This window comes from Mesoplodon mirus, assembly GCF_964341445.2.
Source record: "Mesoplodon mirus genome assembly, contig: HAP1_SCAFFOLD_808, whole genome shotgun sequence".
NCBI lineage: Eukaryota > Metazoa > Chordata > Mammalia > Artiodactyla > Ziphiidae > Mesoplodon > Mesoplodon mirus.
Genome location: NW_028295228.1, coordinates 214,659 through 232,779, shown reverse-complemented (window position 1 = coordinate 232,779; position 18,121 = coordinate 214,659). Strand labels below are relative to the sequence as shown.

Sequence of the window (18,121 nt, the reverse complement as noted above, 5' to 3'; positions counted from 1 at the left end):
CACACCACATTGTGCCAGTGCCCATGGTGACAGTGTTCACAGTGAAAGTGCTCACGGTAATACTGTTTACTTTGAGAGTGCCCAAGGTGAAAATACACATGGTGGCATTACTCATTGAGAAATTGCCCATGGTTACAATTCTCATAGCAAGAGTTATGGTGACAGTGCTCATGGTGGCACTGCCCGGGGTGACAGTGCTCGTGGTGTCAGTGCTCATGGTGACAGTGCTCATGATGAGAGTGCCTATGTTGTTAATTCCCATGGTGACACTTCTCACAGTGACACTGACAATGGTTACAGGTCACATGTTGGCCGTGCCCTTGGTGACAGTGCCCATGAAGACAGTACTTATGGTGACAGTGTTATCGGTGATAGTGCCCATGGTGAGAGTGCACATGGTGGTAGTGCACATGGGGGCACTGCAAAATGGTGACAGGGCTCATGGTGACAGTGCTCACGGTAAAAACCCATGCTGACAGTACTCACAGAGACACTGCTCATAGTGGCAGTAACCATGGTGACATTTCGCACAGTGACAGTGCCCACTGTAGGAGTGCCCATGGAGACATTGCTCATGGTGACACTGACCACGGTGACATTGCCTATGGTGACAGTGCTCATGATGACAGAGCCCATGTTGACTCTGACCACAGTGAGAATGCTCACGGTGATAGTGCCAATGGTGACAGCACTCATGTTGACAGCACGCATTGTGCAAGGTGCCATGGTGACAGTGACCATGGTGAGAGATCTCACGGTGATAGCACTCACGGTAATAGTCCTGATGGTGACAGTGCAAATGGTGACAATACAGAGGGTGACAGTGCTCATGGTGAAAATACCCATGCTAGCAGTTCTCATAGTGACAGTGCTCATGGGGGAAGTGCCCATGCTGACAGTGCTCATTGTGGCAGTGCTCATGGTGACAGTACCGATGAGGCCAGTGATTATGGTGATGGTGTTCACAGTGGCTGTGCTCATGGAGATAGTGCTCACGGTGACCGTGCCCATGATGACAGTGCCCAGGGTGACAGTGCTCACGGGGAAAGTGCCAATGAGAACATTAACCATGGTGATAGTGCCCCTGGTGACACGGCCCACAGTGACATTGCTCATGGTGATAGTGCCTTTGGTGACAGTGCTCATGGTGAAATTGCCCTTCCTGACAATGCTCATGGTGACATTGCCCTTCGAGATAGTACCCATGTTGACAGTGCCCATGGTGACGTGCTCATGTTGACAGTGCTCACAGTGATAGTGCCCATGGTGACATTGCCCATGGTGGAAGTGCCCACGGTGCCCTTGCCAACAGTGACAGTGCCCACGCTGACAGTTCTCATTGTGATAGTGCCCATGGTGACAGTACACATGGTGATAATCGCAATGGTGACAGTGCTCATGGTTGCAATACCCATGGTGACAGTGCTCAAAATGACAGTGACAGTGGTGGCAGTGACCATGGTGACAGTGCCCATGGTGACATCGCCTATAGTGACACTTCTCACGGTGACATTGCCAATGGTGACAGGGCTCATGTTGACGTGCTTATATTGACAGTGCTCACAGTGATTGTGCCCATGGTGACATTGCCCATGGTGGAATTGCACACAATGCCAGTTCCCACAGTGACAGTGCTCACGCTGAGAGTTGTCATGGTGATAGTGCCCATGGTGACAGTGCACATGGTCATACTGCCAATGGTGACAGTACTCATGGTTGCAGTACCCATGGTGACAGTGTGCAAAATGGCATTTCCCATGGTGACATTGCCCATGGTGACATTGCCTATGGTGACACATCTCACGGTGACATTTCCCATGGTGACATTGCTCAAGGTGACACACGACATTGTGCCAGTGCCCATGGTGACAGTGCACATTGTGATACTCGCAATGGTGACAGTGCTCATGGTGACAGCGCTCATGGTGGCAGTACCCAAGGTGACAGTGCTCACAGTGACAGTGCCCACTGTATGAGTGCCCATGTTGACAGTGCTCACGGTGCCACTGACCATGGTGACAGTGCTCATGGTGACAGTGGCCATGGTGACACTGACCACAGTGAGAATGCTCACAGTGATAGTGCCAATGGTGACAGCACTCATGTTGACAGCCCCCATTGTGCAAGGTGCCATGGTGACAGTGACCATGGTGAGAGATCTCACGGTGATAGCGCTCACGGTAATAGTCCTCATGGTGAGAGTGCAAATGGTGACAATACACAGGGTGACAGTACACATGGTGAAAATACCCATGGTAGCAGTTCTCATAGTGACAGTGCTCATGGGGGATGTGCCCATGCTGACAGTGCTCATTGTGGCAGTGCTCATGGTGACAGTACCGATGAGGCCAGTGATTATGGTGATGGTGTTCACAGTGGCTGTGCTCATGGAGATAGTGCTCACGGTGACCGTGCCCATGATGACAGTGCCCAGGGTGACAGTGCTCACGGGGAAATTGCCAATGATAACATTAACCATGGTGATAGTGCCCCTGGTGACACGGCCCACAGTGACATTGCTCATGGTGATAGTGCCATTGGTGACAGTGCTCACGGTGAAGTTGCCCATCCTGACAATGCTCATGGTGACATTGACCTTCGAGATAGTACCCATGTTGACAGTGCCCATGGTGACGTGCTCATGTTGACAGTGCTCAAAGTGATAGTGCCCATGGTGACATTGCCAAGAGTGACAGTGCCCATGCTGACAGTTCTCATTGTGATAGTGCCCATGGTGACAGTGCACATGGTGATACTTGCAATGGTGACAGTGCTCATGGTGACAGCGCTCATGGTTGCAGTACCCATGGTGACAGTGCTCAAAATGACAGTGACAGTGGTGGCAGTGACCATGGTGACAGTGCCCACGGTGACATTGCCTATAGTGACACTTCTCACAGTGACATTGCCCATGGTGACAGGGCTCATGTTGACGTGCTCATATTGACAGTGCTCACAGCGATAATGTCCATGGTGACATTGCCCATGGTGGAATTGCACACAATGCCATTTCCAACAGTGACAGTGCTCACGCTGAGAGTTGTCATGGTGATAGTGCCCATGGTGACAGTGCACATGGTCATACTGCCAATGGTTAAATTACTCATGGTGACAGTACTCATGGTTGCAGTACCCATGGTGACAGTGCTCAAAATGGCAGTTCCCATGGTGACATTGCCCATGGTGACATTGCCTATGGTGACACTTCTCACGGTGACATTTCCCATGGTGACATGGCTCATGGTGACACACCACATTGTGCCAGTGCCCATGGTGACAGTGTTCACAGTGAAAGTGCTCATGGTAATACTGTTTACTTTGAGAGTGCCCAAGGTGAAAATACACATGGTGACATTACTCATTGAGAAATTGCCCATGGTTACAATTCTCATAGCAACAGTTATGGTGACAGTGCTCATGGTGGCACTGCCCTGGGTGACAGTGCTCGTGGTGTCAGTGCTCATGGTGACAGTGCTCATGATGAGAGTGCCTATGTTGTTAATTCCCATGGTGACACTTCTCACAGTGACACTGACAATGGTTACAGGTCACATGTTGGCCGTGCCCTTGGTGACAGTGCCCATGAAGACAGTACTTATGGTGACAGTGTTATCAGTGATAGTGCCCATGGTGAGAGTGCACATGGTGGTAGTGCACATGGTGGCACTGAAGAATGGTGACAGGGCTCATGGTGACAGTTCTCAAGGTAAAAACCCATGCTGACAGTACTCACAGAGACACTGCTCATAGTGGCAGTAACCATGGTGACAGTTCGCACAGTGACAGTGCCCACTGTAGGAGTGCCCATGGAGACATTGCTCATGGTGACACTGACCACGGTGACATTGCCTATGGTGACAGTGCTCATGGTGACAGAGCCCATGTTGACTCTGACCACAGTGAGAATGCTCACGGTGATAGTGCCAATGGTGACAGCACTCATGTTGACAGCAAGCATTGTGCAAGGTGCCATGGTGACAGTGACCATGGTGAGAGATCTCACGGTGACAGCACTCACGGTAATAGTCCTGATGGTGACAGTGCAAATGGTGACAATACAGAGGGTGACAGTACTCATGGTGAAAATACCCATGCTAGCAGTTCTCATAGTGACAGTGCTCATGGGGGAAGTGCCCATGCTGACAGTGCTCATTGTGGCAGTGCTCATGGTGACAGTACCGATGAGGCCAGTGATTATGGTGATGGTGTTCACAGTGGCTGTGCTCATGGAGATAGTGCTCACGGTGACCGTGCCCATGATGACAGTGCCCAGGGTGACAGTGCTCACGGGGAAAGTGCCAATGAGAACATTAACCATGGTGATAGTTCCCCTGCTGACACTGCCCACAGTGACATTGCTCATGGTGATAGTGCCTTTGGTGACAGTGCTCATGGTGAAATTGCCCTTCCTGACAATGCTCATGGTGACATTGCCCTTCGAGATAGTACCCATGTTGACAGTGCCCATGGTGACGTGCTCATGTTGACAGTGCTCACAGTGATAGTGCCCATGGTGACATTGCCCATGGTGGAAGTGCCCACGGTGCCCTTGCCAACAGTGACAGTGCCCACGCTGACAGTTCTCATTGTGATAGTGCCCATGGTGACAGTACACATGGTGATAATCGCAATGGTGACAGTGCTCATGGTGACAGTGCTCATGGTTGCAATACCCATGGTGACAGTGCTCAAAATGACAGTGACAGTGGTGGCAGTGACCATGGTGACAGTGCCCACGGTGACATCGCCTATAGTGACACTTCTCAAGGTGACATTGACAATGGTGACAGGGCTCATGTTGACGTGCTTATATTGACAGTGCTCACAGTGATAGTGCCCATGGTGACATTGCCCATGGTGGAATTGCACACAATGCCAGTTCCCACAGTGACAGTGCTCACGCTGAGAGTTGTCATGGTGATAGTGCCCATGGTGACAGTGCACATGGTCATACTGCCAATGGTGACAGTACTCATGGTTGCAGTACCCATGGTGACAGTGTGCAAAATGGCATTTCCCATGGTGACATTGCCCATGGTGACATTGCCTATGGTGACACATCTCACGGTGACATTTCCCATGGTGACATTGCTCAAGGTGACACACGACATTGTGCCAGTGCCCATGGTGACAGTGCACATTGTGATACTCGCAATGGTGACAGTGCTCATGGTGACAGCGCTCATGGTGGCAGTACCCAAGGTGACAGTGCTCACAGTGACAGTGCCCACTGTATGAGTGCCCATGTTGAGAGTGCTCATGGTGCCACAGACCATGGTGACATTGCCTATGGTGACAGTGCTCATGGTGACAGTGCCCATGGTGACACTGACCACATTGAGAATGCTCACAGTGATAGTGCCAATGGTGCCAGCACTCATGTTGACAGCCCCCATTGTGCAAGGTGCCATGGTGACAGTGACCATGGTGAGAGATCTCACGGTGATAGCGCTCACGGTAATAGTCCTCATGGTGACAGTGCAAATGGTGACAATACACAGGGTGACAGTACACATGGTGAAAATACCCATGGTAGCAGTTCTCATAGTGACAGTGCTCATGGGGGATGTGCCCATGCTGACAGTGCTCATTGTGGCAGTGCTCATGGTGACAGTACCGATGAGGCCAGTGATTATGTTGATGGTGTTCACAGTGGCTGTGCTCATGGAGATAGTGCTCACGGTGACCGTGCCCATGATGACAGTGCCCAGGGTGACAGTGCTCACGGGGAAATTGCCAATGATAACATTAACCATGGTGATAGTGCCCCTGGTGACACGGCCCACAGTGACATTGCTCATGGTGATAGTGCCATTGGTGACAATGTTCACGGTGAAGTTGCCCATCCTGACAATGCTCATGGTGACATTGACCTTCGAGATAGTACCCATGTTGACAGTGCCCATGGTGACGTGCTCATGTTGACAGTGCTCAAAGTGATAGTGCCCATGGTGACATTGCCAAGAGTGACAGTGCCCATGCTGACAGTTCTCATTGTGATAGTGCCCATGGTGACAGTGCACATGGTGATACTTGCAATGGTGACAGTGCTCATGGTGACAGCGCTCATGGTTGCAGTACCCATGGTGACAGTGCTCAAAATGACAGTGACAGTGGTGGCAGTGACCATGGTGACAGTGCCCACGGTGGCATTGCCTATAGTGACACTTCTCACAGTGACATTGCCCATGGTGACAGGGCTCATGTTGACGTGCTCATATTGACAGTGCTCACAGCGATAATGTCCATGGTGACATTGCCCATGGTGGAATTGCACACAATGCCATTTCCAACAGTGACAGTGCTCACGCTGAGAGTTGTCATGGTGATAGTGCCCATGGTGACAGTGCACATGGTCATACTGCCAATGGTTAAATTACTCATGGTGACAGTACTCATGGTTGCAGTACCCATGGTGACAGTGCTCAAAATGGCAGTTCCCATGGTGACATTGCCCATGGTGACATTGCCTATGGTGACACTTCTCACGGTGACATTTCCCATGGTGACATGGCTCATGGTGACACACCACATTGTGCCAGTGCCCATGGTGACAGTGTTCACAGTGAAAGTGCTCACGGTAATACTGTTTACTTTGAGAGTGCCCAAGGTGAAAATACACATGGTGGCATTACTCATTGAGAAATTGCCCATGGTTACAATTCTCATAGCAAGAGTTATGGTGACAGTGCTCATGGTGGCACTGCCCTGGGTGACAGTGCTCGTGGTGTCAGTGCTCATGGTGACAGTGCTCATGATGAGAGTGCCTATGTTGTTAATTCCCATGGTGACACTTCTCACAGTGACACTGACAATGGTTACAGGTCACATGTTGGCCGTGCCCTTGGTGACAGTGCCCATGAAGACAGTACTTATGGTGACAGTGTTATCGGTGATAGTGCCCATGGTGAGAGTGCACATGGTGGTAGTGCACATGGGGGCACTGCAAAATGGTGACAGGGCTCATGGTGACAGTGCTCACGGTAAAAACCCATGCTGACAGTACTCACAGAGACACTGCTCATAGTGGCAGTAACCATGGTGACATTTCGCACAGTGACAGTGCCCACTGTAGGAGTGCCCATGGAGACATTGCTCATGGTGACACTGACCACGGTGACATTGCCTATGGTGACAGTGCTCATGATGACAGAGCCCATGTTGACTCTGACCACAGTGAGAATGCTCACGGTGATAGTGCCAATGGTGACAGCACTCATGTTGACAGCACGCATTGTGCAAGGTGCCATGGTGACAGTGACCATGGTGAGAGATCTCACGGTGATAGCACTCACGGTAATAGTCCTGATGGTGACAGTGCAAATGGTGACAATACAGAGGGTGACAGTGCTCATGGTGAAAATACCCATGCTAGCAGTTCTCATAGTGACAGTGCTCATGGGGGAAGTGCCCATGCTGACAGTGCTCATTGTGGCAGTGCTCATGGTGACAGTACCGATGAGGCCAGTGATTATGGTGATGGTGTTCACAGTGGCTGTGCTCATGGAGATAGTGCTCACGGTGACCGTGCCCATGATGACAGTGCCCAGGGTGACAGTGCTCACGGGGAAATTGCCAATGAGAACATTAACCATGGTGATAGTGCCCCTGGTGACACGGCCCACAGTGACATTGCTCATGGTGATAGTGCCTTTGGTGACAGTGCTCATGGTGAAATTGCCCTTCCTGACAATGCTCATGGTGACATTGCCCTTCGAGATAGTACCCATGTTGACAGTGCCCATGGTGACGTGCTCATGTTGACAGTGCTCACAGTGATAGTGCCCATGGTGACATTGCCCATGGTGGAAGTGCCCACGGTGCCCTTGCCAACAGTGACAGTGCCCACGCTGACAGTTCTCATTGTGATAGTGCCCATGGTGACAGTACACATGGTGATAATCGCAATGGTGACAGTGCTCATGGTGACAGTGCTCATGGTTGCAATACCCATGGTGACAGTGCTCAAAATGACAGTGACAGTGGTGGCAGTGACCATGGTGACAGTGCCCATGGTGACATCGCCTATAGTGACACTTCTCACGGTGACATTGCCAATGGTGACAGGGCTCATGTTGACGTGCTTATATTGACAGTGCTCACAGTGATTGTGCCCATGGTGACATTGCCCATGGTGGAATTGCACACAATGCCAGTTCCCACAGTGACAGTGCTCACGCTGAGAGTTGTCATGGTGATAGTGCCCATGGTGACAGTGCACATGGTCATACTGCCAATGGTGACAGTACTCATGGTTGCAGTACCCATGGTGACAGTGTGCAAAATGGCATTTCCCATGGTGACATTGCCCATGGTGACATTGCCTATGGTGACACATCTCACGGTGACATTTCCCATGGTGACATTGCTCAAGGTGACACACGACATTGTGCCAGTGCCCATGGTGACAGTGCACATTGTGATACTCGCAATGGTGACAGTGCTCATGGTGACAGCGCTCATGGTGGCAGTACCCAAGGTGACAGTGCTCACAGTGACAGTGCCCACTGTATGAGTGCCCATGTTGACAGTGCTCACGGTGCCACTGACCATGGTGACAGTGCTCATGGTGACAGTGGCCATGGTGACACTGACCACAGTGAGAATGCTCACAGTGATAGTGCCAATGGTGCCAGCACTCATGTTGACAGCCCCCATTGTGCAAGGTGCCATGGTGACAGTGACCATGGTGAGAGATCTCACGGTGATAGCGCTCACGGTAATAGTCCTCATGGTGAGAGTGCAAATGGTGACAATACACAGGGTGACAGTACACATGGTGAAAATACCCATGGTAGCAGTTCTCATAGTGACAGTGCTCATGGGGGATGTGCCCATGCTGACAGTGCTCATTGTGGCAGTGCTCATGGTGACAGTACCGATGAGGCCAGTGATTATGGTGATGGTGTTCACAGTGGCTGTGCTCATGGAGATAGTGCTCACGGTGACCGTGCCCATGATGACAGTGCCCAGGGTGACAGTGCTCACGGGGAAATTGCCAATGATAACATTAACCATGGTGATAGTGCCCCTGGTGACACGGCCCACAGTGACATTGCTCATGGTGATAGTGCCATTGGTGACAGTGCTCACGGTGAAGTTGCCCATCCTGACAATGCTCATGGTGACATTGACCTTCGAGATAGTACCCATGTTGACAGTGCCCATGGTGACGTGCTCATGTTGACAGTGCTCAAAGTGATAGTGCCCATGGTGACATTGCCAAGAGTGACAGTGCCCATGCTGACAGTTCTCATTGTGATAGTGCCCATGGTGACAGTGCACATGGTGATACTTGCAATGGTGACAGTGCTCATGGTGACAGCGCTCATGGTTGCAGTACCCATGGTGACAGTGCTCAAAATGACAGTGACAGTGGTGGCAGTGACCATGGTGACAGTGCCCACGGTGACATTGCCTATAGTGACACTTCTCACAGTGACATTGCCCATGGTGACAGGGCTCATGTTGACGTGCTCATATTGACAGTGCTCACAGCGATAATGTCCATGGTGACATTGCCCATGGTGGAATTGCACACAATGCCATTTCCAACAGTGACAGTGCTCACGCTGAGAGTTGTCATGGTGATAGTGCCCATGGTGACAGTGCACATGGTCATACTGCCAATGGTTAAATTACTCATGGTGACAGTACTCATGGTTGCAGTACCCATGGTGACAGTGCTCAAAATGGCAGTTCCCATGGTGACATTGCCCATGGTGACATTGCCTATGGTGACACTTCTCACGGTGACATTTCCCATGGTGACATGGCTCATGGTGACACACCACATTGTGCCAGTGCCCATGGTGACAGTGTTCACAGTGAAAGTGCTCATGGTAATACTGTTTACTTTGAGAGTGCCCAAGGTGAAAATACACATGGTGACATTACTCATTGAGAAATTGCCCATGGTTACAATTCTCATAGCAACAGTTATGGTGACAGTGCTCATGGTGGCACTGCCCTGGGTGACAGTGCTCGTGGTGTCAGTGCTCATGGTGACAGTGCTCATGATGAGAGTGCCTATGTTGTTAATTCCCATGGTGACACTTCTCACAGTGACACTGACAATGGTTACAGGTCACATGTTGGCCGTGCCCTTGGTGACAGTGCCCATGAAGACAGTACTTATGGTGACAGTGTTATCAGTGATAGTGCCCATGGTGAGAGTGCACATGGTGGTAGTGCACATGGTGGCACTGAAGAATGGTGACAGGGCTCATGGTGACAGTTCTCAAGGTAAAAACCCATGCTGACAGTACTCACAGAGACACTGCTCATAGTGGCAGTAACCATGGTGACAGTTCGCACAGTGACAGTGCCCACTGTAGGAGTGCCCATGGAGACATTGCTCATGGTGACACTGACCACGGTGACATTGCCTATGGTGACAGTGCTCATGGTGACAGAGCCCATGTTGACTCTGACCACAGTGAGAATGCTCACGGTGATAGTGCCAATGGTGACAGCACTCATGTTGACAGCAAGCATTGTGCAAGGTGCCATGGTGACAGTGACCATGGTGAGAGATCTCACGGTGACAGCACTCACGGTAATAGTCCTGATGGTGACAGTGCAAATGGTGACAATACAGAGGGTGACAGTACTCATGGTGAAAATACCCATGCTAGCAGTTCTCATAGTGACAGTGCTCATGGGGGAAGTGCCCATGCTGACAGTGCTCATTGTGGCAGTGCTCATGGTGACAGTACCGATGAGGCCAGTGATTATGGTGATGGTGTTCACAGTGGCTGTGCTCATGGAGATAGTGCTCACGGTGACCGTGCCCATGATGACAGTGCCCAGGGTGACAGTGCTCACGGGGAAAGTGCCAATGAGAACATTAACCATGGTGATAGTTCCCCTGCTGACACTGCCCACAGTGACATTGCTCATGGTGATAGTGCCTTTGGTGACAGTGCTCATGGTGAAATTGCCCTTCCTGACAATGCTCATGGTGACATTGCCCTTCGAGATAGTACCCATGTTGACAGTGCCCATGGTGACGTGCTCATGTTGACAGTGCTCACAGTGATAGTGCCCATGGTGACATTGCCCATGGTGGAAGTGCCCACGGTGCCCTTGCCAACAGTGACAGTGCCCACGCTGACAGTTCTCATTGTGATAGTGCCCATGGTGACAGTACACATGGTGATAATCGCAATGGTGACAGTGCTCATGGTGACAGTGCTCATGGTTGCAATACCCATGGTGACAGTGCTCAAAATGACAGTGACAGTGGTGGCAGTGACCATGGTGACAGTGCCCACGGTGACATCGCCTATAGTGACACTTCTCAAGGTGACATTGACAATGGTGACAGGGCTCATGTTGACGTGCTTATATTGACAGTGCTCACAGTGATAGTGCCCATGGTGACATTGCCCATGGTGGAATTGCACACAATGCCAGTTCCCACAGTGACAGTGCTCACGCTGAGAGTTGTCATGGTGATAGTGCCCATGGTGACAGTGCACATGGTCATACTGCCAATGGTGACAGTACTCATGGTTGCAGTACCCATGGTGACAGTGTGCAAAATGGCATTTCCCATGGTGACATTGCCCATGGTGACATTGCCTATGGTGACACATCTCACGGTGACATTTCCCATGGTGACATTGCTCAAGGTGACACACGACATTGTGCCAGTGCCCATGGTGACAGTGCACATTGTGATACTCGCAATGGTGACAGTGCTCATGGTGACAGCGCTCATGGTGGCAGTACCCAAGGTGACAGTGCTCACAGTGACAGTGCCCACTGTATGAGTGCCCATGTTGAGAGTGCTCATGGTGCCACAGACCATGGTGACATTGCCTATGGTGAGAGTGCTCATGGTGACAGTGCCCATGGTGACACTGACCACATTGAGAATGCTCACAGTGATAGTGCCAATGGTGCCAGCACTCATGTTGACAGCCCCCATTGTGCAAGGTGCCATGGTGACAGTGACCATGGTGAGAGATCTCACGGTGATAGCGCTCACGGTAATAGTCCTCATGGTGACAGTGCAAATGGTGACAATACACAGGGTGACAGTACACATGGTGAAAATACCCATGGTAGCAGTTCTCATAGTGACAGTGCTCATGGGGGATGTGCCCATGCTGACAGTGCTCATTGTGGCAGTGCTCATGGTGACAGTACCGATGAGGCCAGTGATTATGGTGATGGTGTTCACAGTGGCTGTGCTCATGGAGATAGTGCTCACGGTGACCGTGCCCATGATGACAGTGCCCAGGGTGACAGTGCTCACGGGGAAATTGCCAATGATAACATTAACCATGGTGATAGTGCCCCTGGTGACACGGCCCACAGTGACATTGCTCATGGTGATAGTGCCATTGGTGACAATGTTCACGGTGAAGTTGCCCATCCTGACAATGCTCATGGTGACATTGACCTTCGAGATAGTACCCATGTTGACAGTGCCCATGGTGACGTGCTCATGTTGACAGTGCTCAAAGTGATAGTGCCCATGGTGACATTGCCAAGAGTGACAGTGCCCATGCTGACAGTTCTCATTGTGATAGTGCCCATGGTGACAGTGCACATGGTGATACTTGCAATGGTGACAGTGCTCATGGTGACAGCGCTCATGGTTGCAGTACCCATGGTGACAGTGCTCAAAATGACAGTGACAGTGGTGGCAGTGACCATGGTGACAGTGCCCACGGTGGCATTGCCTATAGTGACACTTCTCACAGTGACATTGCCCATGGTGACAGGGCTCATGTTGACGTGCTCATATTGACAGTGCTCACAGCGATAATGTCCATGGTGACATTGCCCATGGTGGAATTGCACACAATGCCATTTCCAACAGTGACAGTGCTCACGCTGAGAGTTGTCATGGTGATAGTGCCCATGGTGACAGTGCACATGGTCATACTGCCAATGGTTAAATTACTCATGGTGACAGTACTCATGGTTGCAGTACCCATGGTGACAGTGCTCAAAATGGCAGTTCCCATGGTGACATTGCCCATGGTGACATTGCCTATGGTGACACTTCTCACGGTGACATTTCCCATGGTGACATGGCTCATGGTGACACACCACATTGTGCCAGTGCCCATGGTGACAGTGTTCACAGTGAAAGTGCTCACGGTAATACTGTTTACTTTGAGAGTGCCCAAGGTGAAAATACACATGGTGGCATTACTCATTGAGAAATTGCCCATGGTTACAATTCTCATAGCAAGAGTTATGGTGACAGTGCTCATGGTGGCACTGCCCTGGGTGACAGTGCTCGTGGTGTCAGTGCTCATGGTGACAGTGCTCATGATGAGAGTGCCTATGTTGTTAATTCCCATGGTGACACTTCTCACAGTGACACTGACAATGGTTACAGGTCACATGTTGGCCGTGCCCTTGGTGACAGTGCCCATGAAGACAGTACTTATGGTGACAGTGTTATCGGTGATAGTGCCCATGGTGAGAGTGCACATGGTGGTAGTGCACATGGGGGCACTGCAAAATGGTGACAGGGCTCATGGTGACAGTGCTCACGGTAAAAACCCATGCTGACAGTACTCACAGAGACACTGCTCATAGTGGCAGTAACCATGGTGACATTTCGCACAGTGACAGTGCCCACTGTAGGAGTGCCCATGGAGACATTGCTCATGGTGACACTGACCACGGTGACATTGCCTATGGTGACAGTGCTCATGATGACAGAGCCCATGTTGACTCTGACCACAGTGAGAATGCTCACGGTGATAGTGCCAATGGTGACAGCACTCATGTTGACAGCACGCATTGTGCAAGGTGCCATGGTGACAGTGACCATGGTGAGAGATCTCACGGTGATAGCACTCACGGTAATAGTCCTGATGGTGACAGTGCAAATGGTGACAATACAGAGGGTGACAGTGCTCATGGTGAAAATACCCATGCTAGCAGTTCTCATAGTGACAGTGCTCATGGGGGAAGTGCCCATGCTGACAGTGCTCATTGTGGCAGTGCTCATGGTGACAGTACCGATGAGGCCAGTGATTATGGTGATGGTGTTCACAGTGGCTGTGCTCATGGAGATAGTGCTCACGGTGACCGTGCCCATGATGACAGTGCCCAGGGTGACAGTGCTCACGGGGAAATTGCCAATGAGAACATTAACCATGGTGATAGTGCCCCTGGTGACACGGCCCACAGTGACATTGCTCATGGTGATAGTGCCTTTGGTGACAGTGCTCATGGTGAAATTGCCCTTCCTGACAATGCTCATGGTGACATTGCCCTTCGAGATAGTACCCATGTTGACAGTGCCCATGGTGATGTGCTCATGTTGACAGTGCTCACAGTGATAGTGCCCATGGTGACATTGCCCATGGTGGAAGTGCCCACGGTGCCCTTGCCAACAGTGACAGTGCCCACGCTGACAGTTCTCATTGTGATAGTGCCCATGGTGACAGTACACATGGTGATAATCGCAATGGTGACAGTGCTCATGGTTGCAATACCCATGGTGACAGTGCTCAAAATGACAGTGACAGTGGTGGCAGTGACCATGGTGACAGTGCCCATGGTGACATCGCCTATAGTGACACTTCTCACGGTGACATTGCCAATGGTGACAGGGCTCATGTTGACGTGCTTATATTGACAGTGCTCACAGTGATTGTGCCCATGGTGACATTGCCCATGGTGGAATTGCACACAATGCCAGTTCCCACAGTGACAGTGCTCACGCTGAGAGTTGTCATGGTGATAGTGCCCATGGTGACAGTGCACATGGTCATACTGCCAATGGTGACAGTACTCATGGTTGCAGTACCCATGGTGACAGTGTGCAAAATGGCATTTCCCATGGTGACATTGCCCATGGTGACATTGCCTATGGTGACACATCTCACGGTGACATTTCCCATGGTGACATTGCTCAAGGTGACACACGACATTGTGCCAGTGCCCATGGTGACAGTGCACATTGTGATACTCGCAATGGTGACAGTGCTCATGGTGACAGCGCTCATGGTGGCAGTACCCAAGGTGACAGTGCTCACAGTGACAGTGCCCACTGTATGAATGCCCATGTTGACAGTGCTCACGGTGCCACTGACCATGGTGACAGTGCTCATGGTGACAGTGGCCATGGTGACACTGACCACAGTGAGAATGCTCACAGTGATAGTGCCAATGGTGACAGCACTCATGTTGACAGCCCCCATTGTGCAAGGTGCCATGGTGACAGTGACCATGGTGAGAGATCTCACGGTGATAGTGCTCACGGTAATAGTCCTCATGGTGAAAGTGCAAATGGTGACAATACACAGGGTGACAGTACACATGGTGAAAATACCCATGGTAGCAGTTCTCATAGTGACAGTGCTCATGTGGGATGTGCCCATGATGACAGTGCTCATTGTGGCAGTGCTCATGTTGACAGTACCGATGAGGCCAGTGATTATGGTGATGGTGTTCACAGTGGCTGTGCTCATGGAGATAGTGCTCACGGTGACCGTGCCCATGATGACAGTGCCCAGGGTGACAGTGCTCACGGGGAAATTGCCAATGATAACATTAACCATGGTGATAGTGCCCCTGGTGACACGGCCCACAGTGACATTTCTCATGGTGATAGTGCCATTGGTGACAGTGCTCACGGTGAAGTTGCCCATCCTGACAATGCTCATGGTGACATTGACCTTCGAGATAGTACCCATGTTGACAGTGCCCATGGTGACGTGCTCATGTTGACAGTGCTCAAAGTGATAGTGCCCATGGTGACATTGCCAAGAGTGACAGTGCCCATGCTGACAGTTCTCATTGTGATAGTGCCCATGGTGACAGTGCACATGGTGATACTTGCAATGGTGACAGTGCTCATGGTGACAGCGCTCATGGTTGCAGTACCCATGGTGACAGTGCTCAAAATGACAGTGACAGTGGTGGCAGTGACCATGGTGACAGTGCCCACGGTGACATTGCCTATAGTGACACTTCTCACAGTGACATTGCCCATGGTGACAGGGCTCATGTTGACGTGCTCATATTGACAGTGCTCACAGCGATAATGTCCATGGTGACATTGCCCATGGTGGAATTGCACACAATGCCATTTCCAACAGTGACAGTGCTCACGCTGAGAGTTGTCATGGTGATAGTGCCCATGGTGACAGTGCACATGGTCATACTGCCAATGGTTAAATTACTCATGGTGACAGTACTCATGGTTTCAGTACCCATGGTGACAGTGCTCAAAATGGCAGTTCCCATGCTGACATTGCCCATGGTGACATTGCCTATGGTGACACTTCTCACGGTGACATTTCCCATGGTGACATGGCTCATGGTGACACACCACATTGTGCCAGTGCCCATGGTGACAGTGTTCACAGTGAAAGTGCTCATGGTAATACTGTTTACTTTGAGAGTGCCCAAGGTGAAAATACACATGGTGACATTACTCATTGAGAAATTGCCCATGGTTACAATTCTCATAGCAACAGTTATGGTGACAGTGCTCATGGTGGCACTGCCCTGGGTGACAGTGCTCGTGGTGTCAGTGCTCATGGTGACAGTGCTCATGATGAGAGTGCCTATGTTGTTAATTCCCATGGTGACACTTCTCACAGTGACACTGACAATGGTTACAGGTCACATGTTGGCCGTGCCCTTGGTGACAGTGCCCATGAAGACAGTACTTATGGTGACAGTGTTATCAGTGATAGTGCCCATGGTGAGAGTGCACATGGTGGTAGTGCACATGGTGGCACTGAAGAATGGTGACAGGGCTCATGGTGACAGTTCTCAAGGTAAAAACCCATGCTGACAGTACTCACAGAGACACTGCTCATAGTGGCAGTAACCATGGTGACAGTTCGCACAGTGACAGTGCCCACTGTAGGAGTGCCCATGGAGACATTGCTCATGGTGACACTGACCACGGTGACATTGCCTATGGTGACAGTGCTCATAGTGACAGAGCCCATGTTGACTCTGACCACAGTGAGAATGCTCACGGTGATAGTGCCAATGGTGACAGCACTCATGTTGACAGCAAGCATTGTGCAAGGTGCCATGGTGACAGTGACCATGGTGAGAGATCTCACGGTGACAGCACTCACGGTAATAGTCCTGATGGTGACAGTGCAAATGGTGACAATACAGAGGGTGACAGTACTCATGGTGAAAATACCCATGCTAGCAGTTCTCATAGTGACAGTGCTCATGGGGGAAGTGCCCATGCTGACAGTGCTCATTGTGGCAGTGCTCATGGTGACAGTACCGATGAGGCCAGTGATTATGGTGATGGTGTTCACAGTGGCTGTGCTCATGGAGATAGTGCTCACGGTGACCGTGCCCATGATGACAGTGCCCAGGGTGACAGTGCTCACGGGGAAAGTGCCAATGAGAACATTAACCATGGTGATAGTGCCCCTGGTGACACGGCCCACAGTGACATTGCTCATGGTGATAGTGCCTTTGGTGACAGTGCTCATGGTGAAATTGCCCTTCCTGACAATGCTCATGGTGACATTGCCCTTCGAGATAGTACCCATGTTGACAGTGCCCATGGTGACGTGCTCATGTTGACAGTGCTCACAGTGATAGTGCCCATGGTGACATTGCCCATGGTGGAAGTGCCCACGGTGCCCTTGCCAACAGTGACAGTGCCCACGCTGACAGTTCTCATTGTGATAGTGCCCATGGTGACAGTACACATGGTGATAATCGCAATGGTGACAGTGCTCATGGTGACAGTGCTCATGGTTGCAATACCCATGGTGACAGTGCTCAAAATGACAGTGACAGTGGTGGCAGTGACCATGGTGACAGTGCCCACGGTGACATCGCCTATAGTGACACTTCTCACGGTGACATTGACAATGGTGACAGGGCTCATGTTGACGTGCTTATATTGACAGTGCTCACAGTGATAGTGCCCATGGTGACATGGCCCATGGTGGAATTGCACACAATGCCAGTTCCCACAGTGACAGTGCTCACGCTGAGAGTTGTCATGGTGATAGTGCCCATGGTGACAGTGCACATGGTCATACTGCCAATGGTGACAGTACTCATGGTTGCAGTACCCATGGTGACAGTGTGCAAAATGGCATTTCCCATGGTGACATTGCCCATGGTGACATTGCCTATGGTGACA

The 18,121-nt window shown here is 50.9% G+C and overlaps 2 protein-coding genes across 2 annotated transcripts; both read left to right on the top strand.

Annotated features, from left to right (window-relative positions):
- The first annotated feature begins 396 nt into the window (after positions 1-396).
- On the top strand, positions 397-4,644 carry LOC309797628 (uncharacterized protein). Its single transcript, XM_088845589.1, has 2 exons — positions 397-459; positions 3,707-4,644. The coding sequence occupies exon 2, from the start codon at positions 3,717-3,719 to the stop codon at positions 4,485-4,487; it is 771 nt and encodes a 256-aa protein (XP_088701715.1). The 5' UTR covers positions 397-459; positions 3,707-3,716; the 3' UTR covers positions 4,488-4,644.
- A 2,276-nt stretch (positions 4,645-6,920) lies between these two features.
- On the top strand, positions 6,921-11,183 carry LOC309797629 (uncharacterized protein). The gene is made up of 2 exons (XM_088845590.1): positions 6,921-6,983; positions 10,246-11,183. The coding sequence occupies exon 2, from the start codon at positions 10,256-10,258 to the stop codon at positions 11,024-11,026; it is 771 nt and encodes a 256-aa protein (XP_088701716.1). The 5' UTR covers positions 6,921-6,983; positions 10,246-10,255; the 3' UTR covers positions 11,027-11,183.
- The last annotated feature ends 6,938 nt before the right edge of the window (positions 11,184-18,121 follow it).